At 44.0% G+C, this 25,158-nt stretch overlaps 1 protein-coding gene across 3 annotated transcripts; it reads right to left on the bottom strand.

The window, feature by feature from the left end:
• Positions 1–24: 24 nt before the first annotated feature.
• On the bottom strand, positions 25–23,846 carry LOC309704880 (uncharacterized protein). Of its 3 annotated transcripts, XM_082530358.1 has the most exons (23): positions 23,743–23,836; positions 23,355–23,668; positions 19,956–20,033; positions 19,807–19,872; positions 19,279–19,430; positions 18,394–18,478; positions 17,463–17,634; positions 14,213–14,399; positions 13,201–13,294; positions 8,547–8,645; positions 7,143–7,199; positions 6,974–7,042; positions 6,795–6,884; positions 6,606–6,715; positions 5,917–6,412; positions 5,521–5,613; positions 3,364–5,400; positions 3,131–3,278; positions 2,927–3,044; positions 2,051–2,210; positions 1,412–1,513; positions 852–938; positions 25–486 (listed from the first exon to the last, which is right to left on the bottom strand). In XM_082530358.1, exons 2-23 carry the CDS (start codon positions 23,481–23,483, stop codon positions 346–348), a joined length of 4,770 nt encoding a protein of 1,589 aa, XP_082386484.1. In that variant the 5' UTR covers positions 23,484–23,668; positions 23,743–23,836; the 3' UTR covers positions 25–345. The 3 variants fall into 3 exon arrangements, with proteins under 3 accessions (XP_082386484.1, XP_082386483.1, XP_082386485.1); XM_082530357.1 differs by having other exon boundaries at positions 23,355–23,845; XM_082530359.1 differs by lacking the exon at positions 8,547–8,645 and having other exon boundaries at positions 23,355–23,846.
• Between the last annotated feature and the right edge of the window lie 1,312 nt (positions 23,847–25,158).

Here is a 25,158-nt window from a genome sequence, read left to right as displayed (position 1 = left end):
CACAATGGAACACAACATCGCTGGTTCAATGAGACAAATTCATTTAATAAAAATAATAGTTTTACAATAAAAACACTGCAGTGTTAAAGCCTGAATACAAATATAAATTACAGTGCAGCTGTATCAGCCAGAAAAGGAGTTTAATTTAAAATATTTTCCTAAAATGACAAACAACAAAACAAATATTTTACAGTTTTTTATATGGTAATATTCAGCAAATACAAACACATCACAGATTCAGTGTCAGAAAGGTTAAAGCAGTAAAAACATCTTTATCTCTATACAAATCTGAAGTAAACTGTGGGGCGAGGTGGCATATAATGAGGAAATAAAACTGACAAGTCGTCACGGCGACGTCCGTCCCAGCGCCTGATGAGCCAGCCTCAGGTTTTCTCTCAGCTCGTCTGCCTCTCGCTCCGCTTTTGCCCGAACGATGCTCAGCTCCGTGTACATGTCCTTGTACTTCTTTGTCGCGTTCCTCTTGTCCTGTCACACCAAAAAAACAAAACAAAATCTGGTTTATTTAGCCGTTTCGTCCACTCGATTCGATCGGCTCCAGGCACAGATCACCCTCAGTCCTAATTAACACACTCGAACCCTGCAAGTAAGTCACCTGTACACAGATCGTGACTACAGCTAATGTTTGGAAGCCCCGCGCTGGTAGAAGCAACATCATCTGCTTATTTAGTCTGATAGTATGAGCTGTTCAGGCTCAAGCACTCCTTCAGTTCTCAAAATCAAACACTGAGGTTTAAAAACAGATGAAACTCTGCAGCACGGACTGGTTAACTAGCAGATTACAATATTATTAGTAATATTTGTATTATTAGTGCAGCTGCTGTGAAACTGACCCTTTGAGCCGACTGCAGCTCGTCCTTCAGAGACGTGATCTCCTGCTTCAGACACTGGACCTCAGACTCCTTCACTCGCAGCGTGATCTGAAATGAAATGTGTTTTTAACCTTTGAGTCGGCTCACGAGCACATTTACATAGTTTACATATTGTACGTGTGAGCCAATCATGAAAAACCATCATTCTTTATGTGGAATCACCAGAGTGGGTGTAATTTCAGTTTTTACTGCAGTTTGTGTTGATGGAGCCAGAGGGTATCACATGCCGAAAGTTGACACCAGCTCCAGAGTAGCTTTGCATGACTCACAATTCAAAATAATCCTTATTTTTCTGATCCTGGGCCTTGGTGCAGCCTCAGGTTCATCCTCTCCCTGAGCTCCTCTTTCTTTTAAAGCCACCCACCTTTATGCAAGCCTTCTTTTGATTGGCTGCCCCTCTATTTGGACAGCAAAATAGAGGGTGGGACTTCTTCATACTCGGTCCTTTTTAATAACTTTGAATGCTGGAAATAAAGCTGTGGCTAAAATCCTCTCGATGACCATGCAGTAGCCGAACTCACCTCCATCTCGTACACGTCCATCCCCTGACTGAGCGGCAGAGCGTCCTGTTTGGCGAGCGTGCACAGTCTGGTGATCTCTGCTGCCAGGTGGCCGCTCAGCTCCTGAACAAGTAAAAGTGAAAAACAGGAGAAACGATCAAGCTGCTTCACCTCTGACCTCAAAAACACTTTTTTAAAAGTATTTGGAGACATGTTTAAACCCCCACAGCGACAGTCGAGCTCACACCTCTGGTCTCACTGGAGTCTGTGAATATCTTTCGCCTGTTTTTTGACTCCTGCAGCTTTTATTCACAGTGAACAACAGCTCAGCTTTTTAATGTGCGTGCAAAAGGTTGTAAAGCCACAAACACTCAAACAATGAATGATTTCTGACATGATCCAAGTACAAAAGTCCATGAATCTACTTAGGAACAGTAAAAACACTGAATTATCCTGATTAGTGTTTCACCAAAGTGTAAACAAAGGCTGCATAAATGGACCTAAACAGAGAACAATCGTCATGTGGAGATTTTTACAATGGCGGCCGCAGACTTAGACGCTAAATCAGAAAGCTGCAGAGGAAAATGAGAGTGATCTGAACTGTCTTTAAATTTCAGGATGTCAGAAGAAGCCGTTAACGGCCTTCATTGTGCGTCTCACCTGGTTTCTGGTCCTCAGGTCCTGGTTTTCCTGCTGGCACTGGCACAGGGCCTTCCTCTCGGCATCCAGAGCCTGGACCAGATGTCCGTTCTCCAGACACTTCAGAGAAAACTGCTGCGATAAAACCTCAAGCTCCCGCTGGCAGGAGGCCAGCTCCTCACTGCAAAGACACACACTGAGAGTCACAACCTATCCGTATTTTCTCTGTTCAGCTCTCCTGTCGGCACACCGAGGTGTTCCCAAACCAGCTGATAGACTCGATCTGTACTGGGCCTGCACCGGGTCCCAAACCCCTCACTGGCATCCTGATCACATGCCTGAAACACCTCAGCTGGCTCCTTTTGATGCAGAGGAGCAGACAAAGGTGCCAATTCTCATCACTGCTGCTTCCCACTCAACTGCAGCGGTTATGACAGGGTGCTGGTTCCCAGTCTGGATCCAGTTTCACTCATTTCCATCAGAAAATAGACTGATTTAGAAACCTGCTGGGAGTATGAGAGCCTGCTGTGATTTACATGTTCTATGTTATGTACGAGCACCTCCTACCTGCCTTCACAGAGGGCAGGTAGGATTTTTTCGGGCTCTGATTGTTGAAAAAAAATATCATGGGATTTAAAACATTTGCCAGCCAGTTCAGTTCAGGCTCTGCACCAGCACCGTGTTGGTGGGGAAAAGGTTTCCTGTGGATTCTGGCACAGAGCTGTGAGCTGCAGGTGCTTTTGTTCTCCCTGTAAAAAACATCTTTGACCACCAGAATCAACAGTCTGCTCTTTGTCCTGACGCCGGCCTGCGGTGATGATTTTTCCAGAATGACATTTTGGTTTAACTCCAGTGTTTCCCTCCTGTCTTGTAAAACCTGCTGGGATGCTCACGTACCTGTGCTGCCTGTGGACTTCCTCCAGGTTTGAGAGCCCATTGCTGTTCTCGAACTCACATCTCCTCTGCACCTCCCTTTGCAGCTCCAGGCGGTGAGCGTTTTTGATGGCTTCGATCGCTGAGAGGAAGAGGAGGAAGTCTGAATATTTGAAACTGAATCGATTTTGGGCAACACCTCATCTCTTACTGGGCGCTTTCCCTCACCTGTTGCAGTAGCAGCACTCTCCTCCTCTAATAGTCTGTCCCTGTCCACCAGGAGGCGCTCCACTTCCTGTTTGTGTCGACGCTGCAGCCCCTCAACCACCTTCAGGTGAGATTCCTCCATGCAGGCGAGTCCACGCTCGCAGGTGACCTGCAGGCACAGCGGACGCTCACACAGGTCACACACAAAGCTCGTGACAGGAAGTCAAACAAAAGTGGATGAAAGCGGCACCTACCTTCAGCTTCTCCGTCTCTTTCTCGTGCTGTAGCTGCACCAAAGTCATTTTGTCCTCGGAGACCGTCAGCTGCTCCTCCAGCTCCTCCACCTTTCTTCTCAGAGCTGAAATCAGCTCCACGTTTCCATCTGGTTCATCGCTCTCCTCTAAGCTTTCATCTGAGACCTTCTGTGGGATTTCCATCTCACCTATCAATTCCTCCTCCTCTTCTTCACTCTCCTCTGCGCCCTGAAGCTCCGCGTCCTGGAGGTAAATCTCATCAGTCTGGCAGCCTGCGTTCATCTTCGATGTGCGTCGTTGTTCAAGGTTTGACAGTTTTGCTTTGAGGTCCTCGTTCTCCTCCCGGAGTTTGGCGCATTTTGAGCAGTTGGCGTATTTAGCCCAAAGCCTGCACAATCGATGGCGGTAAAGTGCTTCGGTTGCCGCCGAGTAAATGAACGACGCTATCCAAGGATGATCTGAAGAGTGAAACTCATACAGTCTGTCTGCTGTCGGCTGGAGTTCCTCATGCACGGCGGCGGCGCTGAGGGAGGCGGCGAGCTGGTCCAGCATAGACATTTTAATCTGTGTGACGGCTTTGAAACGCTCAAAGTCACTCAAGTCACTCATGCCGCTCTCCTCCTCCGTCTTCGTGGTTTCCAATGCTATATCGTTAGCCTCGCCCTCGCGTCTGCCCTCTCTGCCTTCCTGCGCCGCCTGCTCGGTCTGAAGCAGACGGTGGCCTATGAGCAGCATTCGTGTCTCCAGCACCATCTGTTCTGCCGCCTCGCCGACCCGCACATCTGCGGGCTCGATCAGCTTGGACGGATCCTCCTTCAGTTTCTTCAGCAGCAAACTCCAAAAAGCCTCCTCCCACTCCAGCTGGCTCACCACAGCAGGACTCCTCTCCCCCTCCTCCACCTTCGCCTCACCTCCTTCCAACGTGTCGATCGCCTCTAAAAGTCTCCCCAAAGCGCTCAGCCTTGCGACCATCCCCTCTATCACCTTCTGGGTCTTTTCCTCGGCAGAAACACTTCTGTCTCCTTTCAGCCTCTCCTTCTCTAACTCCTCATTCAGCCTCCTGATGTCAGCCTCCGCCTCCGCCGCTCGTTGGCAGGAAAGTTTCTCCGCTTCCTGCAGCTCCCTGCAGTTCAGCTCTGATTGGTCGAGCTGTCTCTCCAGCTCTGTCAGCTTGGCCTCGGTCGCTTCGAAACACCGCAGCAGGTATCCCTCCGGTTTCTCATCCCTCTTCTTGTTTTCATCCTCTCCTACCGGGTCGCTCAGCTGCAGCAGCACCTCCGTCTCCCTCAGGGTCTCCTCCAGGGAGCTGATCAGCGTCTGGGCCTCCTGGAGCTCCTGGTTCTTCAAGTTCAGCTCCATCTCCAGATCTTCCACCCTGGTCTTCCCTTGCTGCTCCACCTCAGGGAGGTCACGGGGCTCTGAGTACCTGCTGCTGAGCTCCGCCTTCAGCCTTTCGATCTCGCGGTCTGCCTCCGTCAGCTGGTTCAGCATCTCCTGGTTGCGCTGGTTCAGAGCCTCGTTCTGGCTCGTGAGCAGCTCCACCTCCAGGGAAAGCTTCTCCAGGGTCACCTGATCAGGAGTCACCTGCTTCAGCTGGGACTCGTCTCCCTCTGCGGACTCATGGGCCCACGAGCTGAACTTATCCGCCTGTGTCTCTGAGACAGGAAACAGCTGACGGGCGTCTGCGTGCAGCTGGTCCTGGAGGTCGGCTGTCCTGTCATCGAAGCTCATTCCCTCACTCTGAGAGTGTTGGCTGTCTGATGCAGGTGACAGTAAAGGTGAGGCCGCTGTCTCAGATAATAAATCCTCCAGTTCTTGCAGCTCGCCCCCTGTATCGCAGAGCCAGATGCTGGGCAGCTGTGGTGTTGGTGAAGGTGTTTCCTGGCCGAGCTGCTCCATCATGTTCTGTCTCATGACGTTCTGCTGCTGCAGGAGCTCTCTGTACGCCTCCTTTAGGCTCTTCGTCGGGTCTTTGAGTGGCTTTTCTTTCATATCTGATGGGTAAAAATCAGCTTCAGGACTGACGGGAGAATCCAGCTGGAAAAAAAAAAAAAGGTCATAAAACTACAGAAACCCGACTGAAACAATCAAAGTCAGTCAAACACAACAAACATCAAACACCAAAGAGTGTCTGAGATAAAAGCTGCTTTCTCACACCTGCTGATGTTGAAATCTTTCTGTGCTGAGCTGAGCTTCCAGTTCCAGTCGTCGATGCTCCGACTCCTCCAACTGAACCTTCAGATCTTCCACCTCCAATAACACAAAGTACACAAAGAGTTAATCTACACAGCCTCACACACCCTCCATCAGGTGAGCCTTACTTTTCATTTTATACCTGTATCGAAAAGAAACAGACGAACTGATTGTATTTTCCCTGTGAGCAAACACAAAAGAATCAACTGTGTCAATTAAAGATATACTTGCAATAATTTCTGGCCTTCAAATATCTGCATAATTACCTGTTTTTATGGTTTAACTTACACATCAACAGACTCTGAGACAACTTATCATTTATTTCTGGTCATGCTTCTTTAAAACTGAAAGTCCACTCACCGCCTTCCTGTAGCTCTGCAGCACCTTCTCCATCTCCTCTGCATCTCTCCCGTCAGAAAACAGCGGGACCGTCCTCTCCAGTCTGAACATTGTCTTCTCCACCTGCTTCCAGCACTCCTCCATCTCCTCCTCCATTCTCTGCTGCGATTTCGGACTCAGCGCTCGGACGCTGCCGTCCTTTTCTAGCAGAGAGAAGCCCAGCATCTTCTCATACCTCCTCCTCCTCTCCTCGCGCCGCTTCCTTCGCTCCAGGTCACCCAGCTCCAGCGAGCAGGGGGATTTCTGTAGATCGGCGTCCACCGCCGGCTCGCTCTCAGGCTTGAATTCAGCCCAGTCGAAGGTCTTGTAGCAGCCTTCGCGCCGTCTTTCCGTCACGCTGCTGGCTTTGGGGTGAGGCTCGCTCTCCGAGGAGACGTCGGCCGAGGGAGAGTCCTGAGTCACGTCTGGTTTGGGGAGGACCTCAGGTGGGCTGCAGGGAATGTGCTGGCCAGGTAAACTGAGAACAGGATGATTTAAAATTTAAAAAGAATAATCAATCATTTTTATTATCATTTAAGTGCTTTTAGTACGTCAACATTTTATTTTAGCTTCACCTTATCTTTCATCTACTTTTATCTCATCTTTAAATCACCTGTAAACACTTTAAACTGCACAACCTGCACAAAACCTGTTTGATTTGATTTGATCACCTGGCCACATCAGGGGCGTTGGCCGGATGGACGTTCTTCATCAGCGCCTGGATCCAGTTCTTTCGTATCCCCGCGGTCATCGCCGAAAGCGTGAAGACGCCCTTCGGAGTCTGCGACATAAAAACATGTGACTAACCTCCATCTTTAGAGCAGAACATGAAGTGATGACATGCAGAAGCGAAGACTTACGTGGATCTGAAAGCCGTAGTTTCTTTGCACCTGGTACTCAGACACATTGTAACACTTCATTAGGTTGATCTCTCCTTCCAGATCTGAGGCCTGTGAGGAGACGAAAGAAAACGTGGTGAAGATCTGGAAATGCACAAAAACTGTTTATATTCTACTTTATGAAGCCGGGTTTAAAGTACCTCCTCGGCCGTCGAGTCCTTGTAGTATCTCAGACTGTCAGTCGACAACACAAACCAATATTTCTTCCACTAGAGGGAAGCAAAGCACATTTCACACAGGCTGGTAAGATCCTTTAAATCATCACCACAACCTGAAACAGCCAGATTTGGATTACTTTAAAATGTTTACCTGGTCATTTTCATCCAGTTTGACCATCCAGCCTTTCTTGAAGTTTAACAAGTCTGGCTGTACAGAAGATAAAAAATACAAAGTTTGAATAAAACACACAGAAAAGAGAAGAGCTGAGACTGTTTGTTGCTTCCATCATTTTTGACCAGTAGTTTACTTATGTGATCAATTTTAATACTAGACAAAGACAAACCGAGTAAATACAAAATGCAGTTTTTAAATGATTTGAAAAGCTGACTTCACACTCGGCCACACTGTCAGACCGGCTGGATCAAGAAGTCACTTAAATAAACCTGTCTGACAAAAAGCAGCTGCGATCTCTAGAAACAAAGTCACTGACATCTATCAGTCTCAAAGGGATACAAAGCCATGTCTGGGACTCCAGTGAACCACGGTGAGAGACAAAACTTGGAACAGCGGTGAACGTTCCCAGGATTGGCCGGCCTATCAAAATTATTCCAAGAGACAAAAGCATCCAGAACAACATTTAAAGGACTGCAGGTCTCACGTGGCTCAGTTAAGGTCAGAGTTCATTATTCAACATTCAGAAAGAAACTGGGCAGAAATAGCATCCATGGGAGAGTTGAAAGGAGGAAACCACTGCTGACCAAAAAGAAACAAAGGTTTGTTTTTCTTTTGCCCAAAAACGTCTGGACGACCCCCAAGACTTTTGGGAAAAATTTTGTGGACTAACGAGTTGAGTTGACTGCCGTTACGTCTGGCGTAAAGCTAACACAACATTCAGCACCAACAGCCAAACATGGTGGTGGTAGTGTGATGGTCTGGGGCTGTTTTGCTCCTTCAGGACCTGGATGACTTGCCCATCGTGCTCAAAAAACAAAAACAAAATGAAGGTTTTGGAATTTCGTAAGACTGAGATGTTTTTTTTACCACAAACACTTGGTTGCACGGCTTGCCAAAAGTGGCACATTTGGGTGGCAGTTACTTCTACAGACAGGCCCAGGTAGGTTTAGATCGATTTTTAGTACTGTAGTATTTCCATTTGCAAAACTGAGGGCTGGGTAGGAGGGGGGAACTCCACACCATCTCATGCTTGAATCAGATATCAGTCTGAGCCTGACTGATCTGTAGGACTGTGTTTATTATGCCACAGGTCAGCAGAGTAGAGTTTCAGCAGTTGGAGGCATGTCACACCTGCTCCACCGACAGCTTCTCTCTGTGTGTTTGCAAACGTTTTTGGTCAAAGCGAGTTTAAACGTGCCTGAAAAGGTCAGAACAGACGACGCTTCCCCTGATGTTTCCTTACAGGTAAGAGGAGGGTCTCTACCTCAGCTTTCTGCTGGGATCAGATCAATAATCAGTATCAGGTATGAGTAAAAAGTTGTGCTTAGAGTCACTTCTGGAAACTTCGAGGCTCAAACTGCCCTCGGATCAGTGGCTCACCGTCATGGCCGTGTCTGATGTCCTGTGGTCCAGAGACCTGGCTCTTCTCTGGGGAGGGGGGGCAACGAGAGAGGACGAATCTCCACACGACTGAAGTTTCTACAGAAGGAAAAAAAAAAGAAGCCCAAATTAAACTTATAAGAACTTCCCTCACAGGAAGGCTTTCACTGATGAGAAGACGTGACGCGTTTCCTCAATCAGGACGGAGGCTGTTTGCATGTGCTGCCTGCATTCCACCAACCAGAGTAACCGATAGTCTGGACGCTTGGCACAGACGTCAGCTGTGAGGATTAGGCCCGCCGCGGAGCACCACGGGGAGCCCGGCGGGCTTTTCTCCACTGCCTGTTAAACTCTCACTCGCTGAAGCGGGTCTGACCGTGGAATGCATGAAAAAGGTTTTAGAGGATAAATAATCCCCGGGACTCTGCAGCTTTAGTCTTACTTTTCAAAATGATGCTCCAAAACTCAGAGTGAGATTGCCGCACGCCTGTTATGATCAGATTTCATGCCGGCTCTAACAGCACGTATCAGACTCTGGATTACACGCATTAAGTGAAACAAGGGTCCCCTTTTTTTGTTTACTTGAGCCTCCGCTGTTCAAAAGATTCATTCTTCTTCCTTATATAACCACTTTAAAGGGGAAAAATGTCCAGTTTAATCACAACAAAACATTCTTTGTGGTTTTTTTCCTGGCATTTATATTGAAAAGTATCCAAAGCCCCGACACACGGAGGAGCGCGGCGCTCTGACTGCAGACAGAGCCGCTCCTCTGTTCCCTGAAGGCCTCCCAAAACCGAGGGGGAGGAAGTGAGGAAGAAGAAGAAGAGGCTGACTCGAGAATCTCCAGACAGGCTCTTTTGACCTTCTCATGACTAGAAAAACAAACGCACCCAAAGACACATAAATGAACGCGTGGGCCTAAATATTCTGCTGCTGCTGTATTTAAAAAGTAAATCCTCTGGAAAAGGAGAGTGTGTTTAATCAAAGATTAACCGCGGCCACTGAGACGACCATCTGTGATTTAACAATGTTTCTGCAGCAGCTCCGGCTGCTGAAAACAACGATTTACTGTGAAAGGAGAGAACAAACTAAAATAAAGAGCTGAAGGAAGCAGACTAATGTAATGCACTCACGCTGTTTACTCACTGTACACGACCAATTTAAAAAAGATCACCAGCTAATCCAACGTGTACATCTTTGAGCTGCAAGAGGAAGTCGGAGTACCTGGAGAGAGCCCAAACAGGCCTCGGGGGAACACGTGAACTTCACACAGAAGTTCTCAAACTTGAGTGTCCATGCCACCTCCCCACCGGCCCAGCGGGGTGACAAACAAACCCATCAGTCTTTTACAGCTGAGGGGAAAAGAAACTTGCCTGGAGATGGCAGTCTGAGATCTGACTGTCCGTTATAAAATCCATTCATCCGTTTTTTTTACTGGTTCAGAGACACCTGTCCCAGGTGGGGTAGACCTCAGTCGGTTGGGGGGTGGGGTGGCAGTGAACCCGCTTAGAAATGTGAAGCCATGTGTGACCATTTTGGATGTGAGGATGGAGAGGAAAGTTGTCAGCTAAACTTTATGTGTACAATGCACAAACACAGACTTCTTGCAGAGTCAGCACACAAAGCGAGCCATGTTATGAGTCATAAATAAATTTAGAGGCACCAACAACACAATGACAGTTGACTTGAATTAGCAGACACCAGTGAGCTCCAGTGCCGGTGTAACTCACTGGGTAAAGCAGGGATCTCATGTGCCGTAAGGCTAATGCCTCAGGTGGACATGAGAGGAGGGCCAGCTTTTGGCTGAAGGTTGCTGCTCGGTCGATGGTCCCTCTGTGAAACAGCGAGTTAATCTCATGTGTGCTGCACAACACGCTGCCCACAGGCCTCTCCTGCTTCGTTTAATGGACTCTCCTTTAAATCTGCTTTTCTGGCTCATCAGGAGGAATCTGAACTACTAAACCCTCCTTTCAGAAACAGAAAATCCTGAAAACATTTCTGGATATTTACTACAGTGAGCCCAGTTTAACAGGTGATCTCGCTTTAAGTATCATCCGTGGGAATGTTTGTGTTTTGCCGTCACACAGACTCCTGCTGGGGTTTGCTCACCTCCTTAATCACCGGGGTCTAGCCCTGACACACTGACTAGCATTCACAAACAGATGTGCGCTTGGAAACCGGGAGGCGCTCATTCCTCCGAGTTTATCAGTAAATACATGACATCATGTGTTTCTTCAGCCCGTCAGCAGCACTTCAAGAGAATCGCGAAGAATCCCCGAGCGCACATTTAATTGGTTTATTCCGAATCCCTGGAAAATAAAGAGGAACGGCGTCTGAACTGCTTCAGGGCATCAAAACCAGTTCTGCTCACAGTGAATCACCAGCCTCCCTCCCACCTGCCGACACATGTGCTCGCTCATGTGAAGAAAGTCATGCCCGGACACGGCCCGAACGGCTCGTCCACGCGTTTCACGCCACGCTCTCATCACCGGCTTAGACCGAATGAGCGCTCTGAAGACCTGAACGGGTCCTCGGGTTGTTTACACCCACACTGACAGACTGAAGCAAACAGCCTCAGACTGTAATTTGGGAGATTTCCTAACTCTCCGTCTAACTCTGGGCAGCGTTTGATCAGGTCGGACCTTCGGCCTCAGAGTGACGTCTTTCATGGATAACACCTGGCTGCTGCCTGAGTCATGTTCAAACCAGTCCAACCTCGCGGCCCGGCCCGGTGCAGCCTGAGCACAGCTGGATACGACGGCTGGTCTGAATCACGGCAAACCCACGCTAGGATTAATCATTACCTGTTCACGGTTAGCCAACGACCACAGGCAGGAAGCGGGTTTTTAATTGTTGGATGCCGGCGTTGAAGGACTTAAAATTTTATTTTCTCAATCACGTTTTTATTATAAGCTCTGCGCTCCTGCACAGCCTCACCACAATAAACGATTTCACTGAGAATTTTTCTCATCTTGTTGTTTATTGTTTGCTCTGGGCTCTTTTCTCACCGGGTTAAAACTAGGCCTCTTTTGTAATAATGTGAAACCAACCTCCCAGTTACACATTACATAACAACACTGTCTCTGTGTTTGTTCTTGTCTTTAGTTTTCTAATTTTTGGATGTTTCCGTCTGTCTGTGCCGTCACCAGTTCACAGCGCTCTCTGTCTGTATACTGAATATTACAGTGGCCAGCGGTCAGTACGGCTGCCCGCTCATGGCAAAAACATCATTTATTTACCAAAATTATTAAAGAACACCATCTTTTTTGTTTTTAAAGGGGCATTCCTTTAACTTTAAACATGATTCAAATGAAAAACATTCGTTTGAATTGTTAAAAAGAAAATGTGGGTTATTAAGCAGAGACCAGAGCCCAGCGGTGTTTTACAGATGAGCTGAATATGAAGCCTTCTCACACCTCACAGGAAGAAGGTTGTGGGTTTGAATCCAGTGGCTGGTTGGCTATGTGGTTTTTTTTGTGTCCACACAGGACTATGAGTGTTTCACTCTCTTACTCCTGTGATACTGACGACCTGTTCAGGTCTTCCTTCTCCAATAATAACTGGATAGACCAGGTTCTAAATATCGTCGCCCAGTTTGACAACAAAGAAAGAAAACCTCACTCAGATATTTTAACTGAATCTTTCTCTTTGCCTCCCAAAGCCAGCCAAGTTCCGCAGGAAGGCCACGAGATAAATACGTCCCATTGTCTATTAAGAAACTTGACGGTTAAACTAGTTTTAAAGAATGAGCTGTGTTTGTAAACCAGGGTTGTTATGATGCTAGATTTTCAATATCAGGAAAACCCTTGAAGTGTGATGCCATTTTCACTTCCACAGGTGAAAAGCATGGTATAAAATTAAGAGACAAATGTATTACAAACATATTAAATAACATCAATGATGACACTATCTTTAAACTGTAAACCAAACACCCCACAGGCACAGTCAGCACGGTGGTGGGGGGATGACGATTTGGGCATCTTGCAGCCTCTGAGTTGATGATGAGCTTCTCTTTATAATCAGTCAGATGTGACTCAGCAGCAAATCTACAGCAGACTGGCTGAAAAGGAAAAGAACGGAGGAGCTGCAGTGTCCCGGTCAAAGTCCAGACCTCACTCTGACTGAAATGTTGTGGTGGGAAGAAGAACAAAATGCCTCCACAGCGATGTTAAAGACTGTTATTTGAAGTTAGACCTGCTAAAGGTGACTGTACAAGCTACTGAACACTGGGATGTACTTTGTTTGTCTCAGGACTTGAGTTTTTTCCAGAGTCCTGGGAAAACTTTCTTTTTCTCATGGCTGCATAATATTGAGTACTGTTTCATAAATGCATGAACATGCAGAAACCTGCAGAAACTGAACGACACGCCCCATTAATCACTGACTTTAAAGAGGGCTTCTCACAGAAAACCTGAAACATGCTGGAAGGATTTCACTCTCCAATAAAAATATTTTCTATTAGAATTTAGAGGATATTTGAAAAAACTTTATGAAACTCAGCACGCTTGAAGATGAAGATGAAGATGGGGTAAAAGAAGCTGGACGTCGCAGATTTTTGGGCTCACAGTTTCAGACACTCACACTGACCACTCATTTAAAGAGAAAGGAAAACAGATGCAGGTTCTGTGTCACAGAAGCAGTTTTTACATCTCACCTCTCGTTTGTTGGTACGAGTCTCGCTCCTGCCCGTCCTCAACATGGATGCTCCCGTTTCCTGCTCTTTCCTGGTGGCCTCCGATCTGTTTTTGCTGGAAAACAGGAAGAGCTGATTAGATTCTCCTTCCACTCAGGTACAAGGACCTTAACGGGATCCTATACTAGTCTGTGGATGCTCTCCTGCTCACATTCATCCTCCGGGATTTCAAAAGGTCAAAAATGGCATTTTTCTATTAAATCGAGGCAAAAGTCACCAAACAGAAGAACTATAAACCCAGACTTGTGGTATTCATATAGATAAGGACACATGAGGCTGTGTCACCTTTAAAGTAAACCTGGATGAACCTGAAATGAACTGAGTGTTTCTTCTTGTCATGTCCAGCACACTGTGGGGGCTTTTTATAAGAGGCCGGTTTCTTTAACTCCTTTCTGAATGTGAGGATTTGGTGGGTTCAGACACTTCCGTGCCCTCAAACTGAGGTTCGTTCCCTGACTGGCAGGCAGACTGTCAGTGTTGAGGTCCTGAGAAACAATGCCGAGGATATCTAATTACACCAGCGTTTTGGAATTTCTGACCTTATTTGGGGGGGAGGGATAAGGATTTTGTGTTTTCGTTTCCCAAAAAGGCAACAAGAGCGAAGAGCTGACATGATTTCTCCTCACGTCACCCGTTCGCATGCTGCTGGGGCACAAACTGGGAGGGTTTCTCTTGGCTAAATATAAAAATGCAGCAGTCAGATCTCTAATGGAGGGGTAGAGCGTGAGGCTTTGATCTGCCGTTTAGCGGTGTGTGATGCCTGTTCGGCTTTATGCTGGGGGAGGCATTGGATGTCCTTTGTGCTAATTGCTTGCACATTTCTCTGCCAGTGTACTTTAAATGGCTCTGATGAGTTACCCACAGATTACACACAAACATAAATAAGAAAAGAAAAAGCTGCTTGCTCCAAAACACGAAGATTTATGTAATCATAAGATGTTTAAAATGAGCAGGAAGCAGCTTTGCTTCTAACCTCCCATCCTGCCTCTGGTTCTTGTTGTTTGCTGATGTTTGGATGTTGTTGGGTTCAGTCAGCCGGTTGTTTCTGCCGGTGTCGGAGCTTTCAGAGGCCGCCAAGTCTGAAGACCCGACCGAGCCGCCGAAGCCGGCTGAGGTCAGAGAGCCCCTGGGGTCCAGGCACAGGTAGGAGGAGGCGTTGCCTGGAGATAAAACCAACACAAAAAAAGTTTCAGACTGTTAGATCATCAGAGAGCAGGAACATCAAACCACAGCTTGGTTTAAGTCCACGAAATTAGGCGTCCCTTTGCCATAAAACCTCAGCCAAGCTTTATTCACAAACCACAAATCATTTCACTCATCCCAACCTTCTCCCGCCGGCTTTTAAGGAAACACCAACACATCAGTGTTTTACCTCATTCAGCACCATTTAAAATAACAAAAATCACAGTTTTTTACCACTCTGATAAAAAGAACAATGTCAAGCTGATGCTTTATATTCAGACTTTTATCAGCTTGTCATCACTGCATCAGTTCAACAGTGCGATAAGCCATAAATCACAGGGTGAAAGGAAAATCACTGCCCCTTAAAATCAGCAGATTTTCACTCTACAGTAACTGTGTAGTGTACCTTCACACTACACAAACAGTCTGAGTTACAGGCCCTCAAATACACAAATCTGTCACTTTCTTCTCTTTAACTTTTTCAGCTGCTTTCGACTTCCTACAGTTTCTGCTACACATTCAACCCACTTCCACCCCAGCTCCACCTTTTCTTGCAGTTTCTGTAATAATTTGTGTCACATAGGCAGCTCTGCATATGGAAATAACCTTCCTTTGGCTGCGTCTGAATGAAATTTTTTTTTTTTTCGCGATGAGCAAATGAATTAAGCAGAAAGTTAAATCCGATCATTCTGTGTCTATTTTTAATGACTTTAAAGCAGCTTCTCTTGGGAAAAACACGCAGAAAAAGTCATGCAGATGGTTCAGGTGTTTTCGCTTCCTCCCCATTGTGGAGAGGATAATCCCACATTTAGAGTTAATGCTGTAAAGTTGCTATGGTAGCATCAACAGAGAAGTACTCTGTTTACTGTATGACAGCCTATTAATCATTTTGTTTTGGCTGCTACGATACAAAGAGACCATTAACACTGACAACACTGTGAAAGCGCAAAAATAAAAGCAAAGCCCGACTAAAGAAGCAGAAAAGACAGATTTCAAAGATTTCCCGTCGAGTTTAAGTCAGTAAATTTTCTCTAATGTGCAGGTCTTAATTTAAGTATTCAACTTAGGAAGCTTTGTGGGGATATATGTTACTCATGCAGTGTTGGAAGGGTTATCAGGCCCTTTGTAAAGATCCATAATTCGACAGTGAGAAAGAGTCACGGGTGGAAAATATTCAAGACACTTTGCAGTTTTTCCCAGGAGTGGACGTCCCAGCAAATTCACCCCAAGGTCAGGTAATACTCAGGGAAACTGTAAAAGACCCAAGAGCTCCATCTCAGACTCTGCAGGCCTCTGTCAGCATGTTAAAGGTTAAAGTTCATAACAGTCCAACTAGAAAACGACTGAACAGGTGCGGCGTGTTTGGAAGTGTTGCCAGGAGAAAACCGCGGCAGCATGGTTTAGTTGGCAAAGCTGCATCGACTTCTAGAACAACGTGCCGTGGACAAGCGAGGCCAATGTGGAGATGTTTGGCCACGGGACCTGGGCCCCTTGCAGTCACTGACTCAATCACGAACTCCTGTGTAAACCAAAGTATTCTAAAGTCAAGCGTGAGGCGTTCTGTATGGCAGCTAAAGCTTGGAGCAAATGAAACAGGACAATGATCCTCAGCACAGCAGCAAATCTCCAACCTGACTGAAGAGCTAAAGAGCTGTGCATAAATTAAGGACTGCAAACTTCCATAAACTGAAGCCACACTGCAAACAAGACTGGACCAAAGTTCACGTTTTCTGCCGATACTGATAAAGTCGTACAGAAAACGATTGTTTTGTTGCTGGTAAAGGTGGTTCTACAGGCCGCCAAAAAACCAGGCGCACTTTTTTCACAGGACTGCACATTCACCAAACGTTTAAACATTTTATTAAAGACAAAAGAAAATCCACTCTGTAAAAAACTAAAAAAAACTTTGACATGTCAACAATATGAAACAACAAGTCTGAACTCGGGTTTATCGGATTTCTGTTTGCCTAGTCTGGAAACAAAGAAAGCATCAGCATGTACTGATTAGTGTACTTCTTGAACATTTATTGACAGGCAAAACAATCGAGCCACAAGCCGTCATCATCATAACTGATATCTGTTCAGTGCAAAGGTAGAAGACTCCCTTTTAAGCTGATTTAAGAATAAGTGGATCCATTGTGATTTTACGGTTGCCGCTAACCCTTATTTGTAGCAATAAGTCTGCCGACTATTTATTTAATTATTCCCTGAACCTGCACAACTAACGGTCAAGTTTTACGATCTTTTATTTTTGTCTAAAAATGGTTGAGAGCATCTGTAGAGCCATTTAAAAAGTATTTGTTTCTGAAAACGCAGAGCTTTTAAACTGGAAGGTCAAAGAATCAACTGACTGAAATCTCAGCTGATGTGTTTGTTTCAGTAAACATTAGAAATCTCCAAATGTTGAAAACATAATGAAATGGGATAAATGTGCAAAAGAAATTAAAAAACTGGATGAGTTCCCCAGAGGAGAACCTGTTAAGCAGGGGAATCCTGACAGAGGGAGCTTTGTGTTTAGCCTCCATCTCTCTAATGAAGCAGCCTGTAGTCAGAGTCAGCAGGAGTTAATCCAGAACTTCATTATGGGACCTTTCCAGACTATGCAACAAGCCTGATGCCAGATGGGCACTCGTGTCCATTTTGTCGCAGCCTGAAGCTCCAGCAGGGAAAAATACCTGACCTGTGCCGAACATCAAGCCCATTAGGACTTGTTTAAGAGGCCTTGGAGGGCTCATGTCTGCCGTTTGGCTTTTATGATGCCTGAAGGTCAGAGGCTCAGGATTTCCTGCACATCTCTCCAAGTAACTCCACTTCCTGTTAAAACAGAAACTCATCCAGCCCGTTCCCCCGACTGCCCGCGAGTGAGCGCTCAGCCGGTACGCCTGGTTAGAGGAGGGTTAAACGAAACGGACAAATAAAAATCTGCGAGTGTGCGAACATCTGCAGGACGTTAGGATGGTGCGAGAGGACAGGAAACGGCTGTGATTGGCTGATAGACATGAAAGCCTGTGTGTGTGTTTGTATGGTTTCCTCCACTGCACCTGCAGGGGTCCGCTCAGGGCCCAGATGCTCGGTGTCCGTGACAGTCCAGATGGGAGTCACATCTGGCCCCCCGTCCCGCTGGTCTTCCTGCCACTGGCCGGGCTCTGGGCGGTCCCTCCCCGAGGATGGAAAACTCGGATCGGTTGCTACCATTTTTGCTGGACTGGGCTCCTGAAGTTTGTTAGAGAGACAAAGAAAATTCACACTTTTAACATTAAATTAATACAGGTACAATAATGTGGCTGTAAATTAACAGTTCATTCATGTTTGAAAACAGATTCTGTACAAAAACAGACACTTTAAACATTCTCATATGCTTCATTCTGCTCTAAACACTAATTTTTTAGACACTGTTTTCTACTCTTGTCACTGTGTCTCTGTGATGTCATGGAGGGGGGATATGCCTAATTTCTGACCACAGATCCACAAACTACCTGCTGTTTAGGAGGGGCAGCCAATCGGAGGAAAGCTGGCTTAAACGGGGAGGAGCTAAAACACATTATTTCAGAGTATTTTCAAACAGAGGATGAACTGAGGGGCTGCACTGAGGCTAAGAGTCAGATAAATAAGGATTATTTTGATCTGTGAATCATGCAAAGCTGGTTTACTGTTACATATTTTAGAAAGTCACCATGAACTCCTCTGATTTCACTCAGAGTTCTCTAAACTCTTTTCTTCTGTCTTCATTTGAAAATGAAGTTGAAACTTTCAAAGGCATCAGAAAGTTTCTTCCTTGGTGTTTCTTTCAGGTTTTCACTGAGGAAGTATCGTCTAAACGTCTCCTGACAGGTGATTATTTACTGGCACATTTGTGGTTTTCATCTTAATAAGACCAGTCTTGATTCTTTGGTATAAACTTGTCTGAAATAAGTCTCATAATCAGCATGCGTGAACACAAAAACTGGACACTTTAACACATGAGCACAATACCTGGTTGGCCACAGGCTCAACTTTGCGTTTCTTCTTCTGATTCTGTTTGTGAGTTCGCAGATAAACTGCCAGCTGCTCACTCCACCTGGAGACAAAACATGACACAATGCCATCAGGACGCCTCTAAATGTAATTCTTTTCAAAATAAAAGCCTCCAAGTAGGTATAGAAAGCTACCAGGATGACAAGAGGTATGTGAGAGTTTCTAAATGTGAAGCCCTATTTAGATCAGTTGTCACGCTCATTTGATCTTGAGGAATGAAACTGAGCTTTCTCTCATTGTAATAAAGTTTAACTACACATTTCATCTTAATATAATAATAAGCAGAGTAATTTCAAAAATCTATTTCAGTTTTTGTACATGATAAAAAATCCTTTTGCAGTAAATGAAAGAAATATGTCAGCATGTCTCTTGACTTAAATTGTCAAAAAAACAAACCTACTGATAAAAATGGAAAAAACAGTAACTTATTAAATGTATGAAAAAGCCGTTAAATGTCCGGGTGGCCTTCCATAGCCATCCAGGGGGCCAGACTGTAGATTTTACTGGGATGATTTTGGTCCCTGAGTCTTATGTTTGACATAAAACAAGACCTGAGTTAGACGAATTTATCAAAATGCACTTATATGTCCAGTTTTCAAAACAAAAGACTGTAGTTAGATACAGGAAGCAATGAAGATGCTTCAAGGCTGTCAGAATTTCAGAATAAAGGCCCTTAGTTAGTCATAGTAAATTACCGCTGGCCTTTAACATGCCAACTTTTCAAAATAAAGGCTTTTTTTTTCAACTTATGTTTTCAAGAAAGCTTCTCCCTTTTTGCTCATTTGTGCCCACACATGTCAGCAATCTCTTTTTTTAACGCTACTCTGAGGTTTTTATACCGACCCATTAATGATGTCTTTATTGTCACCACGGATGAATACTTCCTGCTCTGGGGTGACGATGCAGAGGGCGTTCTTCTGGCCCGTCCTGGGCTCTGCATCGAAGATGTCTGTGCACACGTTCACGTTCACCGTCCCCTGTGGCAAAGTGCTGGGCTGCAGGAGAATCAGAACATCCAAATTATTCCTCCAGGGGTCAAAGAGCGAGTTAAGACGTCATGTTTACTAAAACTTCAGATTATGGCCGCTAAACAGAAAGCAGTTTGTGGTGTGAAGTGTGGAATGAAAGGGAACGGGATTTAAGGGGATGACAGAGAAACAGAGAGGGGGGATGTGTGCATTAAAGGACGGGCTAAGCCCACATCATCTGCTGTGGTTGTGTGCACAACATCTGGCTTAAAGATGCCTTCTGGATCCCAACAAAACATACAGTAGATGCAGATGCATGCACAGGCTGGGGCTTACTGTACACTCCGTGTTATGTTTTATGTTTGCATTTGTTTGTAATTTTAGTATCTGTGCTGTTTCTCACCAGCTCATCCAGAGCGAAGCTCAGGCTGCCGTCCTCGTACAGGATAAAGAAGCGCCGCTGCCATCTCTGACGATGAAGGACATGAAACTAAAATCACCACAGGATCACACTAATGCCACACTCGTGTGTTTTTTAAAAAGTTGACCTACCCTTGACCTCTGCATCGGGTTGTTAAAATCTGTCCCCTCTGGAGCCAAACACAGCCAGCCTGCATAGATGGGTTTGGCCTGGAAGGGCACAGGACAGTGATGTCATATATTAGTCAGTGTTTTGAACTGTGTGGATTTGATGCCTGTTGTTATTGTTGTGGGATTTGAACCTGTAGTCTGACAACAGAAACATGTACAAACCTGCCAAAAACACCTTCTGTTACGTCGTGGATCTGTGGGCTCTTTGTTTTTCCTCTTTCAATATTCACATGTTTGTTTGTTTGTTTTTTAATTTAGAAATATAAAGCGTCTCAGCAGGTTTAAACTTTTTTTCTGAGTGACAGTACATCAGTGATCCAGCACTTTGTAGAACCACCTTTAGCAGCAATAACCTGATGCATGGGTAGCCACAAAACTATATCACAATATTTCAAGAAAATGTGTAATAATGATATTTATGAACATTGAAGAAAACACTGGCAGCGCTCAGTGGTACCCCTCAGCCTCCTGATAGATACACCTATGGGATTAATTTGAAACTCCTACGTCGCTTCGTTCTTGAGTTATCACATTCAGAAACTTGGGTTTCCACTTTACCCACCTGCCCGCCCTGCCGGCAGCGTGGCGGCAATATCAGCCTTTTACATCTGACAGATAAAAAGTACCTAACAGTGTTTTATCGGAGACTGCAGCTCACAGGCAGCAGAGCAAAACAAAGGGCATTTTCAGTCCATGTTCTCTGATGAGACAGAATAACTCATTCAGCAGTACTGTAGTGCAATAACAGTGCCACAGCATAAGTCAGATGTAAGCACATAAATAGCCTGGGATGTGTTTCCCCTGGTAATTTTCAGTAAAAGTACAGAATAACTTATTCAGACTTTAGTTTAAATTTACAAAAACAACCTTGTAACTCTTCAGGAGCTGCACAAAACCCTCATAACAAAACAGAATCACACATATCTCAGACTTGCATGGTTGTGGGGGACGTCTGGCCCACTCGTCTTTACGATGTCACTTCAGTTCATTAAGGTTTGCAGCACTGCTTTACATTCAGCTGTCTGCAGGTCCGACCACAGAGTCTCAGTCAGTTTGAGGTCTGGACTTTGAGTTATTCCACCACCTTGAGTCTTTTCTTTATCAGCTGGTGTGTTTTGGATTATTCTCCTGCTCAATCACCCAGATTGCCTCACATCTGACTCTAGAACACGTTGGTATGAGGAGTTCACAGTCTACTGAATGAACACAAGGTGCCCGAATCTTCATCCTTCCACCACTGTGCTGACAGTTGGTATGAGGCATTGATATGTTGATATGATAAGTCTGGTTGCGTGCATTGTGGTCAAACATCTCCTCTTTACTCTCATCAGTCTAAAAACATTGTTCCAGAAAGCTTTGCAAACATAAGCCCTACAGATATTTTCATTTATCCTGGACCTCTTCCAAACCATCCACACTTGTTCAGTCTCTTTCTAATTTTACACTCATAAACTTGAACATTTATCCTGCTAGCTGAGGCCTGTAGAGACTGAGACTGAGTTCTTGGGTCTGAGCATTGATCAGTAGCACCTGGGTGGTGTTTGCCCTCTAAGTGAGGTTGTACTTAGTTTTCACTTTTAACTCATGCCATGCTTTACACATTCGCCTAACAAACAAAAGATCCCTGGTTTTGATTCCATGGGGAGACACAAATCCCCTTAGGATTCAGTCAGGAAGGACATCTGGCCAAAAGAAAAAAAATCTGCTGTATCAAACATGGTGAGCTACCCGCTGTGGTGACCCGAAAGTATTAAATAAACATATTTATATTCTTTGTGCTTCCTCCTGTCTCAGACACTTGGGTTCTTTTGTTTTCAAAGTCATTTTAAACATTAAAACGCTGGGGAAAAGTGCCACAATTACAGCAAAACAAGGTGGTTTTCTCTGAGCCTGCAACGTCACTGGAAAACCGTGTGTGGTGTTTGCAGGTTTGATGAACGGTGTTGAAATTACAGGGCCCGGCAAAAGCAGGCGGGAGGGGGGACACAAAGTGATGGCATATTTGAACAATGTGAGGCATGTAGGAAGCTGTCACTATCACCTCCTTACATCACCTCGCCTTCATAAGCGTGTTTTCAGTCCTGACATGTTTTGCTCAGCACTAAGTACACAGGGCTGAAGCACGCCTGGTAAAAAGATGATGTAATTTATTTTTTCCTCAGGCTTTTGTTTGACAGATTGATACATTTAAAAAATTTACAAGTAACAGAAAACCAATGAATTCCCAGTCGTTCCTTCATAAACAGAATTAAATCTTTTATTCCATTAGATTTGCTTAGTAACTATTTATAAGTACTGATCCCAAAATACAAAGCAACAACCCTAACAGCACACCTTTAACTGGAATAACAGTTAACAGAATTAACAGTAAACACTATCTATGCATTGATGCATCAGTCTTAATCACATCATGTAATTTAATCAGAGTTCATTTACATATTCGGGTTTCCAAAGACTGCTACTCTGCAGAACAATGGGATAAGGGACTGCAGGGAGGTTAGTGTAGTGGGGCTGGGTGGTGAAATCACAGAATTAGTCATGACTTTTAATCTATTCTGGGTGCAGAGTTTCAATTTTTGTTTCTCCCTTGTCCTAGGAAACTCATTACCCAGCCATATTTTTGCATAGCTGTGGAAGCATTTTTCACATAATAAAACAAACCCCGATCCCTTACCACCTACCTTAGTTATTCATTTGGACACAGCTCCTAACATTGATGAAATGGTTTAAAAATGAACTAAAAACTTAAAGTCAACATTTCTTTTTAAGTTTTTTACATTTGTAATATTTTAGGCTATATAAAATTATACCATATAATCTAAAAGTAAAGAAATATTTTAAAAAAATCATGTTAAAATAAATAAATAAATAAATAAAGAGAATATGTTACATAGTAAATCTAGAAATCCATTAATTAAAAACGTAATAAAAAATAAACCGTTGGTTTGGTAAAATAAAGATTAAATAACTTTAAAAGTCTGATTTTTATGCCGAAGACCACGGAAAATAAGTTTTATTTATAGTTTATAGTTTTATGTGAACCTTGTGGCCCTTTCGACTTGAAGGGAGGCTGATGTGGGACTTTTATATATTCTGGGAGACATGGGACACTTTGAATATATAGACTTCCTGACAAGAACATTTCAGAGATAAAATAAAACAAAATATGACCTTTTCTGATTCTTTTACTGATCAACCAAAATGAAATCTTAAAGTTAGCATCTTCATATTTAATATTTGCATGTTTTTAGACTAAAGCTGGCGGTTTAATGATAACATTTTTTATCCAGAAAGCTCACTAATCCAAACAAAAGTGGCTAAACGTTATGACAGGAGCACCTGAGGTGATCGTGAACTCACCTGCTCCAGGTCGTGGTCGTTGAGCAGATGGAGCTCGCGCGACTTGAAGCAGTTCTGACATTTGCTCTTATTAAAAATATTCGCCTGGAACTTGCTGCAGGGAGTCGCCGCCGCCTTTTCCCCGGACATGTTTCGGTGAGCGCCGCTTCTCCTCCGCGGGGACAGATCCAGACACGGCCCGCTCTCCTCCTCCTCTTCTCGTCTCCCAGTTTAGTAAAGCGGTTTCTCCTCGAACAACATCTGTCACACTGAGCCGCGCGCTCCTGTCGTCATGGCCTCTGACGTGATACCGCCACTCCGCTTCCGATCGAAACCTTCAAAATAAAGCTGGTTTTTAACGGTTTGTTTTAGCTTTAAGATAAAACACACTGCTAAAAAAAACACATACAGCTATTACACATCCATTAAACCGTAATGTTTTATAAAAAAAAAAGAGAAAGGTAGAGTTTACAGCGTCATCTACTTCTCTCACAGCGGCTTAAGTAAGACCTGCGCTCAACTTCCGGCTTACACCTACAAAGTAAAATCGATTATTAATGGAGTTTCCTTCCTTAATTCTTAATTTTTACAGAAATGAATATTAATTAACTAATAATGATTGATTAATAATTAATTATGTTTAAAACAACATATATTTGAGCAAAGTTGAGGATAAAGTTTGAAAAAAACAAAGCGGCGAAATCACCTCATCTTCCGGTCACACCTACAAAATAAAACTCATTATTATAGTTTTTTTTTTTTTACCATTTTGTTTTTCAAAATACTTCACTCCAAACACACACACACACACACACACACACACACACACACACACACACACACACCTGACTAATAAAGTTAATTTAAAAAGTAAATAAAAATATTAATTCTTAAATAAAATAAGTGAAATCTGACTTTGTACCAAAATATTACACCTGGACAGAACCTACAAAGTTATTGTTTCCTTATAAATGAGACACATACTCTAAAGAAATACATCAGAAATACATAATATCAGAAATAATAAACTGCTGTTTTCATGGCATTTCAACAAAAGTACAACATACAAAATATTTTTTTTCTTAATGTCCCCGAAACAGCTTCTTGTTTATAAAATTACCAGAAGATCCAGTATGCTAATAATAACAAAATCAGTTTTAAATCATATTCATGTGGGAGGTTCCGATATTACATAGAACTCTGATGAAGATGAAAAAAACAAACATATAAAATAAAAAAAATAAAAATTGTTTTTATTTATTTCTCCAATTGTGAAATTTTGCTGAAACAATAAAGATTTAAAACATAGCACATTTATTCTGAAATGTAGACAAGCATTGGCCAGGTATCCTATAATATCAGTACATCATACCTGCATTGACAGGAGTCATACGATGCATATCTACATTAATACTGTAATACTGCGCTGTAATAGGCTTTATTTATTTTGACAGTATAAACAGGAAATGAAAGGACACATTACATCTAGTTTGAATATAGAAACTGACCTTCAGAGCAAAACTTGTTGTTCTTACCAACACTCATAATTTGGATACTAACACTATACACAAGTTCAGAACAGCAGTGATGCAATCACATTAACTTAAATCTTTCAAAATAAAAGACTGCTTTCTAAAGTTCTACCTGTAATGTTTACAGCACTTAGAATCAGAGGGAGAGCAGCTGGATGTAAAATTTATCTCATGAAAATAAAGGAGGTGAAGGACCACACAGAAATTAACACCACATATATTAAGCCAACATTATAATCAGTGAAACACAGCAGGTGCTCATAAAAGAGTGACCTCTGGTCTCTCCATCCATC

Source organism: Aulonocara stuartgranti (assembly GCF_965226115.1).
Source record: "Aulonocara stuartgranti genome assembly, chromosome: 4".
In the NCBI taxonomy this organism is placed as follows: Eukaryota; Metazoa; Chordata; class Actinopteri; order Cichliformes; family Cichlidae; genus Aulonocara; species Aulonocara stuartgranti.
The sequence above is the reverse complement of the archived record's forward strand: the minus strand, read 5'-3'. Positions and strand labels throughout refer to the sequence as shown.